Source organism: Phodopus roborovskii, unplaced genomic scaffold, assembly GCF_943737965.1.
Source record: "Phodopus roborovskii unplaced genomic scaffold, PHOROB, whole genome shotgun sequence".
Classification (NCBI taxonomy): Eukaryota; Metazoa; Chordata; class Mammalia; order Rodentia; family Cricetidae; genus Phodopus; species Phodopus roborovskii.
Window position 1 is genome coordinate 13,574,571 of NW_026126599.1, and position 21,544 is coordinate 13,596,114.

General features: G+C 54.9%; 4 protein-coding genes across 5 annotated transcripts; 3 read left to right on the top strand and 1 right to left on the bottom strand.

Moving 5' to 3' along the window:
- The first annotated feature begins 586 nt into the window (after positions 1 to 586).
- On the top strand, positions 587 to 8,886 carry Map2k7 (mitogen-activated protein kinase kinase 7). Of its 2 annotated transcripts, XM_051205300.1 has the most exons (12): positions 587 to 796; positions 2,444 to 2,491; positions 5,194 to 5,335; positions 5,528 to 5,594; positions 5,710 to 5,823; positions 5,918 to 6,037; positions 6,216 to 6,323; positions 6,414 to 6,593; positions 6,678 to 6,758; positions 6,842 to 6,984; positions 7,540 to 7,585; positions 7,692 to 8,886. In XM_051205300.1, the coding sequence occupies exons 1-12, from the start codon at positions 673 to 675 to the stop codon at positions 7,824 to 7,826; spliced, it is 1,308 nt and encodes a 435-aa protein (XP_051061257.1). In that variant the 5' UTR covers positions 587 to 672; the 3' UTR covers positions 7,827 to 8,886. The 2 variants fall into 2 exon arrangements, with proteins under 2 accessions (XP_051061257.1, XP_051061258.1); XM_051205301.1 differs by lacking the exon at positions 2,444 to 2,491 and having other exon boundaries at positions 588 to 796; positions 7,692 to 8,884.
- A 717-nt stretch (positions 8,887 to 9,603) lies between these two features.
- Tgfbr3l (transforming growth factor beta receptor 3 like) lies at positions 9,604 to 12,854 on the top strand. The gene is made up of 6 exons (XM_051205118.1): positions 9,604 to 10,323; positions 11,165 to 11,292; positions 11,370 to 11,687; positions 12,206 to 12,320; positions 12,406 to 12,564; positions 12,787 to 12,854. The coding sequence occupies exons 1-6, from the start codon at positions 10,104 to 10,106 to the stop codon at positions 12,852 to 12,854; spliced, it is 1,008 nt and encodes a 335-aa protein (XP_051061075.1). The 5' UTR covers positions 9,604 to 10,103.
- Positions 12,855 to 14,819: 1,965 nt separating this feature from the next.
- On the top strand, positions 14,820 to 17,947 carry Snapc2 (small nuclear RNA activating complex polypeptide 2). Its single transcript, XM_051205302.1, has 5 exons — positions 14,820 to 15,014; positions 16,092 to 16,211; positions 16,363 to 16,431; positions 16,777 to 17,149; positions 17,231 to 17,947. Exons 1-5 carry the CDS (start codon positions 14,832 to 14,834, stop codon positions 17,554 to 17,556), a joined length of 1,071 nt encoding a protein of 356 aa, XP_051061259.1. The 5' UTR covers positions 14,820 to 14,831; the 3' UTR covers positions 17,557 to 17,947.
- A 1,346-nt stretch (positions 17,948 to 19,293) lies between these two features.
- Positions 19,294 to 20,874, bottom strand: Ctxn1 (cortexin 1). Its single transcript, XM_051205303.1, has 2 exons — positions 20,702 to 20,874; positions 19,294 to 20,300 (listed from the first exon to the last, which is right to left on the bottom strand). The coding sequence occupies exon 2, from the start codon at positions 20,278 to 20,280 to the stop codon at positions 20,032 to 20,034; it is 249 nt and encodes an 82-aa protein (XP_051061260.1). The 5' UTR covers positions 20,281 to 20,300; positions 20,702 to 20,874; the 3' UTR covers positions 19,294 to 20,031.
- Positions 20,875 to 21,544: the final 670 nt, after the last annotated feature.

The following is a 21,544-nucleotide window of genomic DNA, read 5'->3' on the forward strand; positions in this document are numbered from 1 at the left end:
TCTGGGTTTCCTCTCCTGTCAGTTCTTGCTCTACTCTCTACTGGCTGAAACGGAAAGGATTTCCCACGGGTGCCTAACTGTGGTGAGGGGACGACTTCACGTAGGCAGTGGGAGGTCAGGTTGCAATTAAGCCTAACAGATCCCAATGATGAGCTGACCAAGATGAAGAAGGTTGTGCTGTGAACGCGGATGCCTGGGAGGGCCAGGGCTGGGAAGAGCGCGCAGGAAGTTAACGGAGGTACGGTGTGAAGAAGAATCCGGGAAGAGCCATGAGCGTGCGCAGTAGACGCCGCGCGCGTGGTCGGCCTTCCTTTCTGCATGTATGCTGCCGTCCTGCCCGCCTTCCGCTTTATAAAAAAGAAAAATAAAAAAATTGTAGTTTTCGAACTGCGTCTGTCTCCAGAAAAGCTGGGAGGCTCACGCATGCGCACTGCGGGAGGTGGCTGTGGGTGATGACAATGCACACTGCCAGCCTGGAACTCTAGGTGGCGTCAGCTCCCTTCTGGGATACAGTGCGCACGCGCGGCGCTAACCACGCGAGGCAGGGCGGGCACGCGCTGGGCTGGGCTGGGCAGGACGGAGGCTCCGCGGGGTCATTGCAGCGCAGGCGCAGTGCGGTGTTTGTCTACCCCGGGCTGACGGGCGGCCTGGTGGCGAGCGGCGGCGGGGAAGATGGCGGCGTCCTCCCTGGAGCAAAAGCTATCCCGCCTGGAAGCCAAGCTGAAGCAGGAGAACCGCGAGGCCCGGAGAAGGATCGACCTCAACCTGGATATCAGCCCCCAGCGGCCCAGGCCCAGTAAGTACAGCGGCGTGGGGGAGGGGGCGAGCGGGGCGGGGCGCGCTGTGGCAAGCCCCTCCCACCAGGCAGATCCCGCCCCCGCTTCCGGGGCGCTAGCTCTCCTCCCCTCCACTCCTTACCGCTGTCAGCTTGCAGAGAGAGGGTCACGGTGACCTGGGAGTCGGGTGGGCAGTCTCCAGGGCGCCTTCCTCCCCACACGCACCGAGACCCTCCCATCACTGGGACATGGGAGCTTAGTGGCTGGGTGCCCTCACCCGGTGGTCCGCCGCCAGGGCCTTGTCACCTGCATCTAACAGGCATTCAGACCCGAAGCTACTGAGACCACAGCCAAGTCTTTCAACCCTACAAACAGTTACATCTCTTTTGATCCAGTGGCTCCATTCCTGCTGTTTCTGTGATTGTCAAGAGGTCCCCTCCCCTAGCAGACAGTCCACACACATGCATACCTATGTGCCCATTTAGGTCACCTAGCCCTCATTTACATCTAATTCTATTTTGAATGGAGGAGCTTCCCTTTGACTTCTGTGGTCATATCTGATGGCTCCTTCTTCTAAGCCTGGAAGGACCTTGCCCACCTCCTCCTTCATACAGGGGCACCTCAGAGATAGAGTCAGTTTTGCTGTCTGAGTATGTCTGGCCCTCTGGAAACACATAGCCATCTCTCAGCCTGGAAGCTTTTGTCTCCTGGGCTCAAGTGACTGCTAGTCCTGCAGACAACCTGTGGTCATTGTGAATGTATCTGGTCCCACCCAATAGACACATACCTCCCTTCTGCCTCTTCCTTCTCTGACCCTGACATATGGTCCTGTACCAACAGCTGTTCCCCCTCTTCCTATATGAACACCGGGCTTGTCATCATCATGACCACAGTTAGCATCCTTGTTGTATCCCAGATACCCCTGTCCCCTGTCCCCAAGTCTTCTCCATGGAAGGAATTTGATTTTTCCCCCTCCTTGCCAGCCCTGTAATCACTGCCTTGCCAACCCTTTCTGTATCCCTCTTGATCCTGCAGAATGCCTTTTTTATACTCTGTGATATAATCTTTGGAGTATGTCTGTGGGTCACCCCCGTAAGAGGGGAAAGGCAGCCTCCCATAGCTGAGAATTCTGCCCACTTCCTGGTCACTTGGTAACTTTCACAGCCTGATCGTCCCCCTCAATTCCTCTTCGGGGTTCCCTCCATCCTTCCCTCTTCTGGCCTGAGTCTGCCAGTTTCCCTTCCTGGGGAGTTTCTTTCAGAGCCTGGAGTTACCCAGAGGTGGGGATGCTTTTCCCTAGATTCTGCTTGGGACCAGAAGTCAGGCCAGATCTTGGAGAGCCATCTTTCCCAGCCCCGGTGTGGATGAGACAGGGTTGGGTATGGGGTTCTAGGCACCCTGAGAGGTATCTGTCCCTAGAACAGAGTGAGACCTGGTAAGGCCGGTGGCTGGCAGGCCCCAAGGAGCCGTCTGCAGGTGTCTGTGTCTGTCCACTCCATGCCTTCCTCCCACCCTCCCATCTCTGTCAGTTCTAGCCATCTCTGCAGTTTGGTGCCTTGCGCCTCCCCCTCCTCTTCATTATGATTTGATTTCTTTTCTGTTGGACAAATCAGTTATTTCTGTTGTGATTTATCGTGGTGTTTTTTTTTCTTCCTTTCCCCATCCAGTTATTGTGATCACTCTAAGCCCTGCTCCTGCCCCGTCCCAGCGAGCAGGTACCAGCCTTTTTATCATTGCTGCTTGCATATCTGCACATTGACCTAACCGCTGCCCCTGCTGCAGAATGCTGTCCATCCCCCCCTCATGCTGGGTGTGTGTGTGTGTGTGTGTGTGTGGTGTGCTCTGCCTCTTCGTTCTCACTTCCTCTCCTTTCACTACAGCAGTGTGAGTCTGGCTGCACTCTGTCTTTGCCCTCTAGCCTTCACATTTCTTCTTTGGCTCAGTTTGGAACCCCCAGAGGATGAAATGGGCCCCCCTAGTAAGTGGGAGTCTGCTAGGTGAGCACACAAGTGTGTTTGTGTGTGAATAAGAAGGTGGGTAGAGGCCTGTGTTCCTAATCAGTTGTGTCAGCTGTGGAGTGAATGAGTGTCATCACTTATGTCTGTTCTCAGTGCGAGGAACATAGCAGTAAGGCAAACAGACCAAGGTCCTGTCCTGTGGGGCTGATGCTACAATAAGGGGTCCATCAGTAGACACCAAGCAAATTCCTGATCCTGTAGTCAGTCTAGTAGGATGAGGGACTCAGCACAGGGTTGCTCAGGGAAAGCCTGTGGAGGATACAGGATTTGAACAAAAGTGTCCCAGGAGATTGGGGGAGGAAGACCACCCCCTAACACACACACACACACACACACACACACACACACACACACACAAGGACCCCATGCTGGGCAGTTCAGCTATGCTGATTCCTAGATATGCAGTATCTCATGTGTATAAGAGAAAGAACACCTGTGTTGGTAGAGATGAGGAGAGCTGACTGGTGGTGATAGTGTGTTCCCAGCTTGTATGTATACATGGTTGTGTGTGTAGGATAGAGGGCCAGCCCTGTCCCCAGTGTGTGTGTGTGTGTGTGGTCTCCATGCTTTTGGTTTACATGTGTGTACATGTGTATGTGCACATGAGTATATGCATGTTAGGTTGGTAGTCTGAATAATGAGCACGTGTCCCCATGATCTGTCGTACTGTCTCTCATTCATTCATCCTCACTTCTTCCTCCCTCGTGGTCTTATTCTTACTGTATTCTCCAGGCCTGCCATGTGGCTCAATAACTCCTCTAACCTCTGTTCTCTGGGCCTGTGTATATTTCTCTCCTCTTTTCCATTCTAGCCCCATCAAATCCATGCTTCAGAGATGACCAGCAGCCTTTTCCATGGGTCTGAGGCAACCCAAGAGGGCTTGGTGGTCTGTGTGGGTAAGGGGACTGGTAGGTTGTGGAGAGGGTCCTCAACCCGGAGAACTGAGGTGCCAGATAAAGAAGGTTCACAGGTACCCATGGAGGTGAGCTGTGGACAGTGCTAGAGAATCGGGGTGCAGCTGGTGTCCCAACCTTCAGGGCTGAAAAAAGGACCTGGATATTAGCAGTGAAAATCCATTTGTCTCTGCCAATTAATCACTGGGCCCAAGTCACCAAAAGCCACTAGGTTGGTTGTGGGAAAAGGAGGTAGTAACGTTAAGGGTGTGGAGAGGTGTGTTAGAAAGTGGCAGGAGAGGCAGAGACAGCTAGAGCTCTGTGAGTTTGAGACCAGCCTGGTCTGCAAAGTGAGTTCTAGGACAGCCAGAGCTGTTACACAGAGAAACCCTATCTCAAAAAAAAAAAAAAAAAAAAAGAAAGAAAGAAAAGAAAACAAACAAACAAAAAGTGACAGGCTCCAGGCCACCTGGCAAGTCATATTTGAAGGATGCTTTTTTTGCTGATGTCCTGAGCTGAGCTAGCTATGATCCTTCCAGGGCACTGGGACCCCTGAAGTTGAGAGTTTGATGGAGGACAGATACTTCCAGAAGCCACAGGGGGCTCCACTAGGCAGGAGAGATAACTAGCTCTTCAAGGAACCTATTCTTAATGCCTTATATACTCTCTGGCTGTCTATGCAGCACCTCCTCTGGGCAGCTAGATCCCAAGTCTTGGCTCTTTTTCTGTGTTTCTCCTGTCCCCCCACATCCTAACACTGCCTACCCATCCTAGGGTGCCTGCTGCCTGCCCGCCGCCTGCCTGTAGCATGCCCAAGCCGTCCGCATGCAGGCCATTGGGAAGTACCAAGCTCCCCTCCCTGGCCCAGCATCTTCCCCCTGCCCAGCCCAGCTAGCCCCTGGAAGAGCTTTGCCATCTAGATCCTTATCAATTATTCTTCCCAAGAGCTCAGGCTTAGCCTGGGGTTCTGTTCCTGCTCCCTTGACCCCAGTTCTGCAGGCCTGGCTAGGAGATGCACAGATGAGCCAGCTGGCAGAAGGTGGCCGGCCCTTCTTGACCTGGGAGTGGAATCTGGGCAAGACAGCCTAAAACCAGAGTTCCATAGCTATTGGCTCTTGTTCGTCTACAATGCAGTGTTGGTGGCCAGACCAGGTTCCAAGTCAGTCCTGGTGGGCATTCTGCCCTCATGTGGTTCCCATGTGAGCACTGTTGCCCCAGGCCTGCTTCCTGGCACTGGGGCAGGGGTTCCTGGCAGAAGGTCCCCCCATTTCTCTGCAGGATGTACTTGAGGACAAACCCTCAGCCTCTGAGACCACCGCCCTCCCACCAGCCTAGCCCATCTCTTTTCAGATCAGAGGGACAAAGATGGTACCCTGAAGATGCCCCAGGGGGTGGGGAAGGAGGCCTGGCCAAAGGGACACGAGAGAGGAGAAGATGAGAGCCTCCACCCCTTTTTGACCAGCTAGATACTAACTCCTTTCACACCCCTGGTTTTTAACCCGCCAGCCCTGCAGCTCCCACTGGCCAATGATGGGGGCAGCCGCTCACCATCCTCAGAGAGCTCCCCACAGCATCCTACGCCCCCCACCCGGCCCCGCCACATGCTGGGGCTCCCGTCAACCTTGTTCACACCCCGCAGTATGGAGAGGTAAGCTGGTGGAGCAGGACCGGCACAGAGTCCTCCTTGTGCTGTTCCCAGGGAGGTGGGTGATATCTGTGGGACCCTTCTGACCAGCTCTTTGTGTCAGGACCGGCACAGAGTCCTCCTTGTGCTGTTCCCAGGGAGGTGGGTGATATCTGTGGGACCCTTCTGACCAGCTCTTTGTGTTTTGTCCTTCAGCATCGAGATTGACCAGAAGCTGCAGGAGATCATGAAGCAGACAGGGTACCTGACCATCGGGGGCCAGGTACTACTTCCCCATAGGCACCCTGGGGGCTGTGACAGGACCCAGGAGGCTAGAGGTGGTGGGTGACAGAAGCAGAGGCTCTGAGGACCCTCCAGCTGCCTTGCTCTCCATCCAGCGTTATCAGGCAGAAATCAATGACTTGGAGAACCTGGGCGAGATGGGCAGCGGTACCTGTGGTCAGGTGTGGAAGATGCGCTTCCGGAAGACAGGCCACATCATTGCTGTCAAGGTGAGCCTTCCACACCCCAGTTCCAGGATGTATCCTGTGCCCTTGCAGCCTGCCCAGCACTTGAAGCTCCCCTCCTGGCTGTCCCTCCTTGCAGCAAATGCGGCGCTCGGGGAACAAGGAAGAGAATAAGCGCATCCTGATGGACCTGGATGTGGTACTCAAGAGCCACGACTGCCCCTACATTGTTCAGTGCTTCGGCACCTTCATCACCAATGTGAGCACCGTGCTTGAGGGGCCAAGCCTTTTGCCCCAATAGGGTCCTACATGCCCAGAAGTCTCAGGGCATCCTTCTATCCCATAGGGTCCTACATGTCCCCAGGTACCAGAGTGTGGCTAGGGTGGGGAGGAAAGCATGGCTGCCCCAAGCCCTGTGTGCCACCCTCCCTCTACAGACAGATGTCTTCATTGCCATGGAGCTCATGGGCACATGTGCAGAGAAGCTGAAGAAACGAATGCAGGGCCCCATTCCAGAGCGGATCTTGGGCAAGATGACTGTGGCAGTGAGTGGCTAAGTCTGGGCTTGTGTGGCTAGGTGGGTGCCTCTAGGTTCTGTCCCCCTTGACAGGTCCCTGAACCTGTCTGTCCTACAGATTGTGAAAGCGCTGTACTATCTGAAGGAGAAGCATGGTGTCATCCATCGTGATGTCAAACCCTCCAACATCCTGCTAGATGAACGGGGCCAGATCAAGCTCTGTGACTTTGGCATCAGTGGCCGTCTTGTTGACTCTAAAGCCAAAACGCGGAGTGCTGGCTGTGCCGCCTACATGGCTGTGAGTGGGGTCTGCCGGATCTGACAAGGGGACTGTGTGGGCTGGCCCTACCTTCAGGGTATACCCTTCTCTCCCTCCTTGCAGCCTGAGCGAATTGACCCTCCAGACCCCACCAAGCCTGACTATGACATCCGAGCAGATGTGTGGAGCCTGGGCATATCATTGGTGTGTTGGGGCTCCTGTTTGGGGGCTTGGTGGGAGGGCAGGGACCTCTTACCTGCTGCTCCAGCAATGCTGTCACCTCTCAGGTGGAGCTGGCAACAGGACAGTTTCCCTACAAGAATTGCAAGACAGACTTTGAAGTCCTCACCAAAGTCCTACAGGAAGAGCCCCCCCTCCTGCCTGGCCACATGGGCTTCTCAGGGGACTTCCAGTCATTCGTCAAAGACTGGTGAGCACCCCCACTCTGCCTGTCCCTTCTCCTGTCCCTCTACTCTGGATGCTCTGGAATGTTGGTGTCCTCATGCTGCTAGGGAGGGGAAAGGGAAGGGATGACGTGGGCAGTTGCAGGTAGGTCATAGTTAGAGGCTGTAATCGGACCTAATGCTAAAGCCTTAGGAATCGCTTTCTGGGTTTGGACCTGACCTAAGGGGACAGCTGGCCCTGTGGGTGTCTGGTGTGGTAACCCTAGGGCTTTGCCGTGGAGATTATGCAAAGAGGCCACACTTGAGTCTTAACTTTCTCTGGTATGAACCTCATATTCTGGTTCCAACTCACCAGCTGGGTCTTCACCATGCTACCCTGGGCCAGGAGACTTTGTGGATCCCCAGCCTGGTGGAGCCTGGCTGTGAGCAGCTGCTTCTGGCTGATCTGGAAGACCCCTTTTTCACTGGGGAGGGCCTGAGCACAGGTGGGCATCCAGGCACAGCCAGGCTCCACCTCCCTGATTCTCATTTCTCTTCCCTCCCTGACTTTGATTTCTCTTCTCTCCCCACTCTTCATCCAGCCTTACTAAAGATCACAGGAAGAGACCAAAGTATAATAAGCTACTTGTGAGTACCCAGCTCCCAGTCCCCACCACATGTGAAGTCCTCCTGGCCTCAGTTGCAGGGCCAGGAGGACTGACCCCTCATCCTAAGCTAACTCTTGGGCCTACAGGAACACAGCTTCATCAAGCACTATGAGACACTCGAGGTGGATGTGGCGTCCTGGTTCAAGGACGTCATGGCAAAGACCGAGTCTCCAAGGACTAGTGGAGTCCTGAGCCAACACCACCTGCCCTTCTTCAGGTAGCCTCATGGCAGCGGCCAGCCCCACAGGGGCCCAGGGGCATGGCCACAGGCCCCCCCCCCTTTCCCACCTGGCCAATCCAGCTGGCCCATCAGGGGACCTGGGACCTGGACGGCTGCCAAGGGCTGAGGACAGAAAGTAGGGGGTACCCATCCACCTTTGACTCCCTACCCACCAGCGGTGGACGGATGGGCATGCTGGTCCCTAATTCTTCCCACTCTGGGGTCAGCCAGCTATGCGAACCCACCCCACCCCGACAGACACTGTGAACAGAAGACAGCAGGCCATGAGCAGACTCGCTATTTATTCAATCATAACCTCTGGGCTGGGGTGGCCCCTAGGGGCAGAGAGAAAGCCCCTGTCCCTCCCCCCCACACTCCCAGTGTCTGTCTCTTCCACCCTCTCTCACACTTGCTTGCTCAACATCTTTCCCTCTCTCCCTTCCCTTCCTACTGCTGACCCTTTCTGGTTTCCTGTCTCCCTTCCAGCCTCTGCCTCTCTCCTAGCCTAAGCCTGGGCCCAGCCACTCCTACCCTCTGTGGAAGCCCCAGGTCCACCAGGCCTCCTCAAGTCCTTGCCCCAGGATAGCTTTGTGGGCATTGCGACTGCAGCCAAATGGGTTGCTGTCTCTGTGTCTGTCTGTCTCTCTCTCTCTCTCTTTGATCTCAGGGGGTCCTTTTTGGAGTTTATTGTATTTTATTGTATGGGGGGGGGCTTGTCCTCATGGGGTGTGTCGGTACCTTCAGAAACTTTTACCAAAGTAATGTTTAGCTGCTTGTGGTGGGCCCCTCCTCTCCGTTGCCCTGCTCAGGCATTGCAGGGGTTGGACTGCTTGCTGCTGTTTGTCAGTTCTGGTCCAGAGAGACCAGGTTCAATTGGGGGATCCTCACATGGGACTGGGGCTGAGTAAGAGCTCAGGTGGTACAGAGGGAGACCAAGGGGCCTCTGCCGCACAGATGGCCTTCCGGAAAGGTGTCTTGAGGGGTGCAGGAGAGAACAGCAGGTAGGAGGGGGGACTGGAGGGAATCAGTGACAGGAGTGAGGCTGAGGGGCAGGAGGGGTTCCAAAGAAGTCAGGGATTGAGAGTTATGGGAGTAGCTGTGGAGGTCCGAGCACGTGTGTCAGGGACAAGACGGACAGGCCTCAGTGCACTGGAGGCCAGGGTATTGGTATGTGAAGTGACTTACTCCCATTGTGCCCCTGAGCGTCCCTTAGCTTACCTAGAGCTGGCCAGTTCCAACCCACCTTGTGGCCTGGACTGGGCCAGTGTCTGTCCCATTGTCCTGCAGTGGCCAGGATAGGGTGGGTATGTTTGCTTTTTGTTGGTGATGCATGCAAATCAAGTGGACAAGAGAACAATAGAACAGAACAAAACATATTTTAAAACCACAAACAAAACCCAGCACCAAAGCTGAGAAACTTTGCTGGATGTAGCTGATGTAGGCTTAGGTGACACTGTGGCTCTTAACTATCCTATTGACTCATCTTCATCATATTCACACAATGCTGCATGTTTAAATTGCAATAGAAGTCATCTTCTCTGCCTGGGGCAGGGCCCCTCCATCCTTACCCTATGCTGGGGAGGTGGAGTGAAGTGGGGGGGAGTAGCGAGCCTGGCCCCCACCTATACCATTCTGAGGCTAGCCACCAGCATGGGCAGCCCTCATGGGTAGTTAGGTCACTTGGCTGGTCCCCATGCCAGCACAGGCCCAAGACTGGGCCACATGGTTTTATTTTTATTTAACTTTATTTTCTGTGTGTCTCTGTCTGTCTGTGTGTCTGTCTGTCTCTCTGTCTGTGTCTACCCTCCTCCAGTGTTAAATGGGAGTCTGGGGGAGTCCCCCACTTCCCCACCTCTCTCAAATCCTTCCCTCTGTCACCAGCCATCCCTCTGGCCCAGGCAGAGTGGGTGTGGGGCAGGTAGGGGCCTGGAGTGGCCTGGTCCTACCCTCTGGCCTATGGACTCATCCTCAGGCCACCAGTGTTGCCCTCTCCCTTTTTAAAACAAAATACCCTTGTTTGTAAATTCTTAGATGCTTGAGAATAAAACCCTTCCCTTTTCTTCTGAATGTGGTGTCCTAAGCCTGGTAGAATTTATAGAGATGTGGGAAGTGGCTGGGAGGAGGGCTTTCTGTGAGTGGTTAACACTGAATTCATGAGCAAGGCGGGAGGTGTTTGGAGTGAGTTAGGGTGTCAAGCCACCTTGTCAGGGGTCCCCTTGCCCTAATTTCAGCACATCAAGAAAGCCCTTATCCATGCAGGCCTTGAGCATGGGCTGTGATGTCAGCCCCTGCATCCTCCGCCCCCGCTCCCTGCTTCCCAGAGTGGCAGACTCACCAAGGCCAGGGCTGCCTACCCACACCTACCCACGGTACAGCCCAACCAGGTGCCTGCTGCTGGTCTGGAGCACTCCAGCCTGGACAGGTCACCATGGTGGGCACTGCATTCCTGCTGCTGGCCCTGCTCCCTGGGACGGCCACTGTGCTCAATGCACCACTTGGTATGTAGAAGCTGGCACAGGGGTGGGGGCAACATGTCCCACTTCCCTGATCCTTCTCAACTTAGTTTTGCACCTGAGTGTGGGGGGGGCGGCGGGGAGGGCGCAGTTTCACATGCCCTTGTTTTTCTCCCAAGCTAGCCCCTCTGCCAGTTTCCTCCAAGTTCTCAACCAGATGACAGCAAAGGGCTGTGGGATTGGGGCCAGGTTTACAGATCATTCTTAAGAACCCCCCCACACACACACACACTAGTTGCCACTTAATGGCAGTCATTTGCCTGTTTAGAGCATGTGAGTGTGTGCACGTAAGTGCAAGCCTGGGTGAGCACAGAGATCATCCACCATCACCTGTTGGTTCTGTCCCTCATTTGTGTGGGGCTTTGGGTCTCTACTGAACAGAAATTCCCATTCGTTTTCTAGGGAGGGCTCCCTACTGAGCACAGCATTTGTCAGCACCTGCCTCTCCTTAATGGCCAGTGGGTCATAATGGATCTCTTAGACTAAGACATAGAGCAACCTGGACCAGGCAGAGAACTGATTTGATCTTGCCTAACTGAACTCCACCATCACAGGCCCCGTGTATCCCCGTGCTAGTCTGCTGGTGGCAAAAGAGGTCGCAAAAGGAAGGGGCACAGCTCTGTGTGTGTTTTGACCACTAGACAGTGATGTCACTAGCGGGTATATGGTAGTAATCTGGAGAGAATTTGGCACGCAGCTGAGCTCTGGTTTAAAAGGAAAAAAGAAAAAGCCCACTTTAAGGCGTGTCCCTTTTCCAAGAGAGGCAAGGGCTAGAGGTGGAGGTTCTTCCCTAGAAGCATCCTCCTTGCTCTGTGCTCCGTTTCAGCACCCCCGTTCCCTGGCCCCTGGCTGCGCAGACCCCTTTTCAGTCTGGATTTATCAGACACAGAGGATTCATTCCCTCGCCGCACTGGGCCACTGGAGGTTCCAGCCGACAGCCATGTGTTTGTGCAGGTGCGGGCGCCTGAAACACCGAGGGTGGGTGGGGGTAAATGGAGACGGTCGACCTTGATGGCGCCTTGGTCCCTCAGGCGGCCCTGGCCCGTCCTTCACCGAGATGGGGCCTGGTCCTGCATCGCTGCTCAGTAACGCCTTCCTCACGCCCGGCCCCGGGGCCTGCTCTGGTGCTTCTGCGTGGGGGCTGCCCCGCCGACGGCTCTGTCAGCTTCTCATCACCTCCACACCCGGATGCTGCTCGCCCCACACGCTTCAGCTTCCGCCTGCGCCCGGTATTCAACGCCTCCGTGCAGTTCTTGCACTGCCAGATAAGCCGCTGCCGCCGTCGCAGCCATCGCCACCGAGCTGTCCGTCAGACACCGACGCCTGTGACCCCACCAGCGCCATCGCAGGTGTGCGCTTGCAGAAACAGTAACCTGAGCACTCGTGAAAGATTCTCTGTAGCTAGTCACAAGCCTCTCCGACAGCTGAGGGAAGAACTCTTCTAGGTTTATGGTCCTGGGGAGGCAGAGTGCTTTAAGATCTGGGTTCCCTTTAGGAAAGGTACTGGCTATAGAGCTACCTTTCGTGGATCTACCTGCACAAGAAATCCTCAGGAGACAGGAGATAGATGCACAGCCTTGGGTTCTGGGATCCTTGGGTGGGAATCTGAAGTTCTTTTAGGGATGGGAGACTGGATGCAGAAAACCGTGACACGACCAAATCTCTGCATCTGCTCTGCGTGCCTCATGTGAGACGTAGAGGCTGGCATATGGGGTGTTCTAGGGCTGAAACCACTTCTCTGTTAGGGGTTGGCCCCTGGAGTCCAGTGGAAAGATGGAAGTTTAAGTAAGTCCATTTTAGGAGCTCTGGGGGACCAGACCCAGAATCACCAAGCCCCTTAAGTCTGGTTTCTTCCTTCCCAACCCAGTGTCTGCCTCAGGATGAGGCATGCGCAGGCAGCGGTGAGAGCTTTGGTACCGACAGCCCCCACCTGCACACGCTGACGCAGCCCATCGTGGTCACAGTACCTCGTCCGCCCCCTAGTAAGCTCGAAAGAGGCCCTGGAACCCGGGTGGAAAATGCAACTAGGTCCAGGGCCTGGTCTCAGTCTTGCACACATCTCCTTAGGGCCGTCCAAGAGCCTTCCAGGCAGGGCAGTGGGCCCTGAACCGCCGGCTCCAGTCGCTGCAGCCCTAGAGCCCGGCCCAGTGGTGGCGTTGGTGTTGGCGGCATTCGTGCTGGGTGCTGCGCTGGCCGCTGGGCTCGGTCTCATCTGCGCGCACTCAGGTACCAACTTTTGTCCCGCCAGAACCCCACACCTATTTCCATTAGTCCAGATAGTTTATCCCCCATACTCCACCCTTCCCCTACCCCCAAGCACCCTACAATGCTGAACTTTCTTGGATCTAACCCTCAAGGCTAGTACACTACAGTAGCTCCCACCAGGGGGCGCGCCTACCCTGGCGCAGTGCACAGGAAACCCCTATTCTAGCCAGCTGCTTCTTTCAGCACCTCCAGCACCAGGCCAACCTCCTAGAGCTTCTTCACCCAGCGGTCCCCAGCTCCAGAGTCCCTAGTAGGCAGGTAAGTACCAGGTGCGGAGATTGGAACAAGAGATAGAAGAAAGAGGTGGTGGTAAGGATCCTTAGTGGCGTTTACTCATTGGGCTCCAAGCAGTTTGTATATTCATTTAATCTTTTGAACCACCTTCAGGAGGCTGCTTTTATAATGTTCATTAGAGATTCCAAAAGAACGAAGCACTTTGAGAGGTTAAGTAACTTGCCAAAGATGGATGTGGAAATAGAATTTGGGGAATGGGATCACCAGCAGTAAAGAATGGGGGTCCTTAAGTCTTGAACAGGCACTAGGTAAGACTTAGGGATTTAGACACAGTTCCTACTGTGCAATGCCTGCTGGGAAAATGTTGTGACCTGAGTAGTACTCTCCCAAGCTGAGCCTCTGCCATCCCTTCTCTAGAGTTGACACAACCCAGTGAGGTCCTGAGATGTATCCAGCCATGGATTCAAAGCCCTTTGAGAGGACTCCTGCACGTCTCTCCTCCCTCCCTGCCTTCTCATCCCCACTCCCCCGGTTTAAAATAAATCAACGATCTGCCTGCTAATGTCTAGTGGAGTCTATGTGGCACTGGGTGGCAGGGAAAGGATAGGAAAGGCAGACTCCAGGCTGTGCCTTGGGACTAAACCTTGGGGCAGATTTGTGGTTGGAAAAGACTTAGATCGGAGGAGTTCAACTCCAACCTCCATGAACACATATACCCAGGGAGAGTCGGGCCATTTGCCTGGAACAGGAAATGATACCCAACCTGGCCATCGTAAGTTTAAATTAAGTCCTGCTTTTTTCCTCCGCTCCAACACTTGCTCACCTGCTCCTTTGCTCTTCCCCAAGTGAGACCTTTGCTCTTCACTCCCATCCCCAGGCCCTGCTTTCATTCAGCTCTCGATGCACCTCTTGAATCTGTCCTACTTAGCGCCCCCCCGCCCCCCGTGCTTAAGCAGTATTGGAACTTCCAGGCTTAGTTTACCAACCCTTGCCAAAGTCTCCCAAATGCTAGATTAGTAGTCACTGAATGCATGTATGTGTACGATATGCATGACTGAAGCTTGGGGAGGTCAGAAGAAGGCGTTGGATCCCTTGAAACTACAATTGGTTAATGCTGGGAACCAAACTAATGTCGTCTGCAAGAACAGCAAGTGAGCCAGATATGAAGCCATACCTTTAAATCCAGCATTCGGGAAGATCTCTGTGAGTTTAAGGCCAGCCTGGTCTACATATTGAGATCCAGGCCACCAGGGCTATATGGAGATACCCTACCTCATAAATGACAAGCCCACTTTGTTTTTTAGAGACAGGGTTTCTCTCTGTAGCTTTGGAGTCTGACCTGGCTGGCACTCGATCTGTACACCAGGCTGGCCTTGAACTCATGGAGATTAGCCTGCCTCTGCCTCCCTAGTTCTGGGATTTAAGGCGTGTGCCACCGCCACCGCCCAGGTTAAGGCGTGTGCCACCTCCGCCCGAGTTAAGGCCAGGATTTTGAGGGCAACTGCCCACTTCTCTACAAAAAGAAAAAGCACACCGACCATGTTTCATGAGTTGGCTCAGGAATATAGGCTCTAAAGTTTTGGTTCCAGCTCATGAGTGATATAAAACACAGATAAAACTTGGGGATTCCGCTTGGCGAAGGTGGTGCATGCTTTTAATCCCAGCACTCTGGAGGCAGAGGCAGGAGAATCTCGAAGCCAGCCTGGTGTACAGAGAGAGAGAGTTCCAGGACAGCCTCCAAAGCTACAGAGAAACCCTGTCTCGGAAAAAGGAGGAGAAAAACAACAACAACAACATCTCGGGGATCCCCCCCCCCCCCCCGCCAGCCTCAATCTGCTCTTAAGAGCCATTGCTTCAGCTGATGAACGCGAGCCACGCCCCCATCTGCTAAATCGTCCGCGCAGTGCTTTTTCAGAACTTCGCAGCCTCCGTAGCTCCGCCCCCAGGAGAGAGAGAGAGACAGAGACAGAGAGGGAGACCTGCAGAGTTCCGGGATGAAGCCGCCGCAGCGAAGGCGGAAGGTCCCGGCCCGCTACGTAGGTGAGACTACCGGACCTACGGCATGGAGCCCCCGCGAGATGCGGCATCTACTGAGACTACTGCAAGCTCGGCGGGACCAGCCGGAGCCAGACGCCGCCGAGCTGGCCAAGGAGCTGCAAGGCCGCAGTGAGGCGGAGGTGGGATCCCGGGGCAGCAGCCGAGCCAGGGAGCGTGCTGGCCGGAGCGGGCCGATTGGGTGGATCAGGGTGGAGCTTCGGGCGGGGCTGTGGTGGGTGGGTCAGGGTGGAGTTTGGGGCGGGGCTGTGGGTGGAGTTTGGGGCGGGGTTATGGTGGCGCTTTGGAGCCGACCCAGGTATAATACCTAAGGGGCCTGACTGCTCTGTGGCAGGCGACCCTGAAGCTTTTTGGATGAAGCTGGGGTGGAGAGAGCCTAGGGGCGGGACCTGGATGGCACGCTACTGGATTGAGGGTTTGTTTATACGTCAAGAAAGTGGAGCTGCTGGGCGTTGGTGGCACATGCCTTTAATCCCAGCACTTAGGAGGCAGAGGCAGGAGGATCTCTGAGTTCGAGGCCAGCCTGGTCTTCAGAGCGAGTTCCACGACAGCCAGCCAGGGCTACACAGAGAAACCCTGTCTCAAAAGAAAAAAAGAAAAAAGAAAAGAAAAAGGAAGTAGAACATGAGGTGGGGCGTGAGTGGGTAAACCTGGGGGTGGGGCGTAAGCAGTGGTTGGAGTGAGTCTGTGAGAGTAAGGCTGTGAGGAATTGTAAGGAATGTGGGCAGGAGAAATCAAAGGGCGGAGTGGAGTGGAAGTGAGGCTGGGGAATGGCTCAAGGTGGAGTTGGTAGCCAGGTGTGGTGGCGTGAGCCCCATCTACATAATTCCTGGGCAGTCAGTGATTATAGAGGGACCCACCAGTGCTGTATAAATCAACCTAACAAAGGTGACGTTGGACAGAACCAAAGTTAGTATGAAGTAGGAGTTCAGGAAATGGGGTAGAGTGGAACTGAATAGGTTAGCTCTCAGTAGAAGAGCAAACTATAGCCCCAGGAAGGAGCAAGAATAGGCCTGGCTTCGACGATTTCATTAAGTGGCTGGTCACACACTCGGCCTTGGCTTGAGTCCCAGCAGTTTCGGGAATGTGCAGCACTGGGCTAGTCCGGGACAGGGAGCAGTAGCAATCAAGCGAGGCAGTAAGTAGACTTTGGTCTTGCGTATTTCTGAGCTCATAGAATGCTTGTCCTCCTTGTCCAGATTTGCCGATTTATCCAGCAGCTCAAAGGTCGAGTGGTTCGCGAGGCCATTCGGAAGGTGCACCCAGGTGGCACAGAAGGTCTAAGGCGTCAAGAAGCACAGCTCCCAGCCCCCATAGAGGTGAGGCAGGAGAGTAAGGTGTGGACTGCCCAAAGTTGGCCCTTGAAGGAGGGAGGATAACCTGATCAGAGGGATTCCAGGAAGGGCAAAGCTTGGGAGGTTCCTGGGGGTGGTTCTCTAGACTGACCATATACCTACTGGCTTCACCCAGGTATGGATGGATCTTGCTGAGAAACTGACAGGCCCACTGGAGGGAGCCCTGACTGCAGCTTTCTCCCAGGTACACCCACTCACTCTCAGAAGGTCGAAGGTATTTATTACAGGACACAGGGGTGGGTATGCCCAGTTGGTTTAGTCATGCAATGGTGTTGTATAGAATCTTCAAATTTGAAGGTACATAGAATCACCAGTGAGTTCCAGGCCTCTCCTGCCAGTACCCCAAAAGAAAAGTAGGGGGAATGTAGATGTGGGTCCTGGGCTTTTCCTGCTGCCAAACCAGTAACTCCAGCGAGGTCACCTTCAGAATGGCAAGGAGGATTTGATAAGTAGGTAGAGGTAGAGGACTTATTGTAGGCCTAGCAGGGCAGTGGAAGGTGACAGACTTCCTCCTTCCTTTCCCTGTTAGGTGCTCACCATTGCTGCTGCAGAACCCATCAGCCTCCTGCACTCCAAGCCGGGCAAGCCCACGAAGGCCTGTGGAAAGCCACTGCTGTTCTTGAGTACCCAAGGAGGGCAGAGGAATCCTGGACTTGAAGCCTCTGGACCTGCCCCTATGACTGCTGAGTCCACTCCTGAGGCCTCTGTCCCTGTCCCTAAGGCCTCTGATCCCAACCCTGACACCTCTAACCTTGCCTCTGAGGTCACTGTCTCTGATACCCCAACCAAGTCCCTAACTGGCCCCTCCACAGAGAGAGACTTCACTGTGGACTTCGAGAAGATCTACAAATATCTGTCCTTCTCCTTCAGAAATGGCCATGGCCCTGAGCTCTCAGCAGCTGGTAATAGGAATTGGGGAGGAGAGGGCTCTAGTTGGGGGAAGTTGGGGTGCAGGGTCAAACCTTTCCCTTTCCTTCTATCAGAGTCAGCTGTGGTCCTTGACCTGCTCATGTCACTTCCAGAGGAGCTGTCCCACCTGCCTTGCACAGCCCTGGCTGAACATATGATGAAAACATATGCTCAGCTGATGGCCCCCCAAACATCTCTGCCTGGTGAGAAGAGCCCCAAGCCTGGGAGTGACGATAGAGGGGCTGGCTCCAAGGGGCTGGAGGAGCCTGACCAAGCCAATCTTCAAGCCTCTGAGCCCATACAACAGAAGCCTGCCTGGCAAGCAGTTGGGATCTGCCCATTGAACCCATTCCTGGTACCCCTAGAGCTACTGGGCCAGGTGCCCACCCCTTCGAGGTGAAGAATATGGAAGACCAGATATGCTCACTTCTGCCTGGAACTTCAGTCCAACACCTGGTACTGAAAGGCCAGGAGGATGATTGTGGAAGTCCCTGACATGGTGTTCAGCCACAGGCTAAGTCTTCAGATGCTGCACACAGCAAGCAGCAGCCTCAGAAAGAGAAGTAGCTGTAATGAGTGGAGATAGAGAACTCTGCACACACAGGCAGAATTCCTGGACAGACAGATGGGGCTGGCTTCCCTAGCCCAGCTGTGCCTTGTTCTCTGCTGTGGGTACCATAAGAGCATCATCTGTTTCATGTATATGCCCTTCTCAATCTGGGCTTGCATTTAGATTCCCTCAACTGACCACTGTACATTTCTCCCCACCCTTTTCTGGGGTGCCCTGTAACTTTCAATAAAGCTATCATCTAAGTAGCTAACTATGTTATGGGAGTGGGGGCTCTGAAATGATAACTTGGGAGCTGCAGCAAGATGCCAGGGAAGAGGGTGCTATCCCTAGCAAAAGCTGGTGCCTGGGCTGGTGAGATAGCTCCAAGGGTTAAGTGCTTGGTACGCAGCCTGGCAACCTGAGATTAATTCCTTGAACTCATGTAAAGGTGAAGGAAACAATTCCTGAAAAGTTGTCTGGATGTACTCAAATACACAGTGATTTTAAAAAGCTTGTTATATAGTGACCTTAGTTTGGCCATAAGGAGCTCCCTGGTGACTGTGTGGAGCTGGCTCTTTGACAAATGGGTGGAAGAGGAAAGCTAGGCTGGTCTCAGGTGGGACAGGAGTTAGGGACAAGATTTCAGAGCAAAGCAGTGTTCCAGGGAGGTAAAAAGGGTGGATTTCTCTGGGGGGGGGGGGACTCACAGAGGGCAGAGGAGGAAGGTAATGTCTCTTCACTTCAAGAGGCCTTGGAGCTTCAACTCCCCTTAGAAGTAAATGGAGGGAGACAGAACTGGAGGAGTTTAGGAGGGTGTGGGTTACGGAGCTGGGGGAGCGGCTGCAGTCACTGTTGAACCCCACACTTCTCTTTGGGCATCCCACCATAAGTTCCAACTGCCCGGTGAGTATGGAGTACAGGACAGGTCTGGGGAGTTAGGCCTCTTCTGGGGAACTAGGCATGCTCCCATGATAGCACCCTCCCCCACACCTAACGAGCTGTCTCAGAGTGAGTAAAATTTCTGTTCCCTGAGCTGTGCCTTCGCATGGCTTTCCTTTTATAGAAAGGCTCAATTCTCCCCACACACATTGCACACGGCTCCCTAAGGCTCACAACACCTCTCCCTGGCAGACTATGGAGCCTAGCCAGCCCACTCCATGGTCACAGCCAAACCCACAGGTTCTGAGACACATTTGATGGTGGGTACAAGAGGGATCGGGCTCAGGAGTCTGGGGGATGCAGGTTGGTTTTTGGAAAACAACCTTCAGGCTAGCTGAAGGCACACACATCCTAGCTCCCCAGAGTGTGTGTAGGGTGTCTCAACTATGCCATGAGCTAGGGGGATGGAAACAATTGCTACCTCCCCCCACCCCAGATACTGAAAGACTGTTTTTGAAATTGGGTATTTGCAGGACCAGGCAGCAGTTTAAGCAGTAGATCTGGTACTAATTCCACATCAATGGCCTGAGGCAAGTCAGTCTAGCAGCTTGGACTTAGTCCCCTGGCCTGTAGGCTGGGGATCCTAACAGGGGCTTTACTCTTTCTCACAAATTCCCAGAAGCAAGCAGGCTAAGTAAGAAGACCAGCTAACTCTGCACTCTGCTTGGCATGCAGTAAGTGCTCAATGATAGCTTTTATTATTACCTCCATCGTTCAGAAGTGGGGAGGAATAAAAAGGCAAGGGAAGGGCTAGGGAACATGGGGGAGTTGGGAGCGGGGAGGCAGAGGAAAGGCACTCTAACCTGGGTTGGGGCTGGGGCTGGGGCTGGGGCTGAAGGGGATGAGCCTGCTTGTACTCATCCTGCACATGAAGTGCCAGACATTCTCGACACAGCAACAACCATGGTGAGGTTTCAGGGTCTGTCTCTGGAGCAGGCTGTACCATGCATTGTAGGTAGGCAGTGTCCATAGGGTGCTGAAGACAGCCTGCCTTCTAGGGCCAGAACTCAAGGAGGGCATTGAAACAAGGGAAAGAAGGGGATAGAGGAGTCTGCACTCCCAGGAAAGGATGTAACACTCATGCCTGGTAGCTGGGGAAGGCTGAGGTTGGGGCGGGATGATTGCCCACTAAGGAATACAGAGTCGAGGGATCAGCAGTGAGGATAAGTGTGCAGAGAGAAGGGAACAGGGCAGATAAAGGCACCAGGTGGGGTTCTGGCCCAGCCAAGAAGGGAGATGGGTGGCTAAGGGGGTAAGGACTGGATTTCTCCGGGCTAGGACTTCTGAAGCACAATATACTGAGTGCAGCCCAGGTTAGTGGCATTCCTCCACCGGGCCGGCCCTCTCGGAATCTCTTAGAGGACCAGCCCGGGACTCGGTGCCCCCTCACACCAAAGCATAGTCGAACTGCCCTCGTTCGAGCGCCTCCTTGTGGTCGGTCCAGGACGAGGCGGGCATGCGGCTATAAGGGTCTAGCAGTATGCGCACACAGCGCACCATCAACAGAACCAACACCACGAGCAGACAGAGCACGAAGGCGAACACCGTGCGTTGCTCGACGTCCAGGCCTGCGCCCACCGGGGGCCCCGTCGATGGCGGCAGGGGCTCCGGTGACAGTGTCCACGCCGCGTTCATAGCTCACATCGCCGCACGCCCTGTGAAGAGATGGGTGCCCACCCCGGGGTCCACGGGGATGAGGCTACGCCCTCCCTGCACTTCCATCCACCCCTTCTGTAGTCGCCCCTTTGCAGTAGCTCGCAATATCGTCCCTGTCTGTGTTGCTGTCCCGGACTACGCCCATGCCCAGCCTGTGTGCTCCGCCCCCACAGCCACACCGGACCCAACTCTAGCGGTGCGTGCAGGTGGGGTCGCTGAGAGCGACGACAGGGCTACTCAGATCTGCCCAGCCCGCGCACAACAGGTGCGAACGCGCTGGGCCAGGGACCCGAGCGGCACGGTTTAAACTGGTCCCCACCCCGCTCCCTTTGTTCTCTGCGGTCCAAGACCCCCTCCCCCACCCGTCGCCGCCTCCCCAGCCACAGCGCGCCCCCCTCACCCTTGGTCTTAGACGGGGACGGCCGCCCCGCAGCCCCTCTCTCCCGGAACTCGTGCGATGTTCTGCTCTGGTCCTCCCAGGGTGGCGGCTGTAGTGGCGGAGGCTGTGGCAGCCCCGGCTCAGCCCACCCCACCCGCCCCTGGAACGGTGGAGACCGAGGGAGGAAGGAGAGACGCGCGCCAGCCGGGCCGCCGCGGCTGTTCCCATGGTGACGGGGGCGGGGCCGCGAGGGGTGGAGGCTGTGCTGGGATCAGTGTGCCTGGGATTGTGACCCCGCCTCGGCCTGCCTACCGGGATACTGGACCTTCCCACCATTAGTGCAGGCGGTGTCGGCCCCAGTTCCAGCTCCCAGAGCACCCAGGACCTCAGCAGTGTGGGGTAGTTGCTAGCCCCTACCACGGAAGCCTCACCCTGACTTCCGTGTCTGTATCTCTATTCTTCCTGGCCGACCCCTCACCCCAGCCTGTTTTAGGAGGATCCTAATGCCCCCAGGCACCACCCATTAGTGTTCAAGTCGCGCAGTCTCGGGGGAACCGCCAATTCAAGAGAACCCCAGATAGCTGGGGTGGTTATTCTCCCCACAAGAGGGCAGGGTTCTGGCCCGAGAAGATGGCACCCTATCTGGCTACAACCCTCCGCTGACCTTGAAGCTCTCTGACAGGCCCCCAGTCCCAGCCTTCCCAGTAAAGACATATACTTCAGAATGTTCTTCTGCGCTTTGGTGTTTTATTATGTCCAGATCTTAGGCTTATGTTCAGGAAGTAAGAGCATCGATTAAAAAGGGGAAAAAAAAAAAAAAAAAGACCTAAAAGTGGCCTGGCAGGCAATGCCAGTGGACTACTT

Coding starts and splice junctions, on each gene's coding strand:
- Ctxn1 (XM_051205303.1), bottom strand. CDS start 20,280: ATGAACGCGGCGTGGACACTGTCACCGGAGCCCCTGCCGCCATCGACG.
- Snapc2 (XM_051205302.1), top strand. CDS start 14,832: ATGAAGCCGCCGCAGCGAAGGCGGAAGGTCCCGGCCCGCTACGTAGGT. Junction 16,212..16,362: donor AGCTCCCAGCCCCCATAGAG/GTGAGGCAGGAG, acceptor GGCTTCACCCAG/GTATGGATGGATCTTGCTGA. Junction 16,432..16,776: donor TGACTGCAGCTTTCTCCCAG/GTACACCCACTC, acceptor TTTCCCTGTTAG/GTGCTCACCATTGCTGCTGC.
- Map2k7 (XM_051205300.1), top strand. CDS start 673: ATGGCGGCGTCCTCCCTGGAGCAAAAGCTATCCCGCCTGGAAGCCAAG. Junction 5,595..5,709: donor ACCTGACCATCGGGGGCCAG/GTACTACTTCCC, acceptor CTCTCCATCCAG/CGTTATCAGGCAGAAATCAA. Junction 6,594..6,677: donor GCTGTGCCGCCTACATGGCT/GTGAGTGGGGTC, acceptor CCCTCCTTGCAG/CCTGAGCGAATTGACCCTCC.
- Tgfbr3l (XM_051205118.1), top strand. CDS start 10,104: ATGTCAGCCCCTGCATCCTCCGCCCCCGCTCCCTGCTTCCCAGAGTGG. Junction 11,293..11,369: donor ACAGCCATGTGTTTGTGCAG/GTGCGGGCGCCT, acceptor TTGGTCCCTCAG/GCGGCCCTGGCCCGTCCTTC. Junction 12,321..12,405: donor AGTACCTCGTCCGCCCCCTA/GTAAGCTCGAAA, acceptor ACATCTCCTTAG/GGCCGTCCAAGAGCCTTCCA.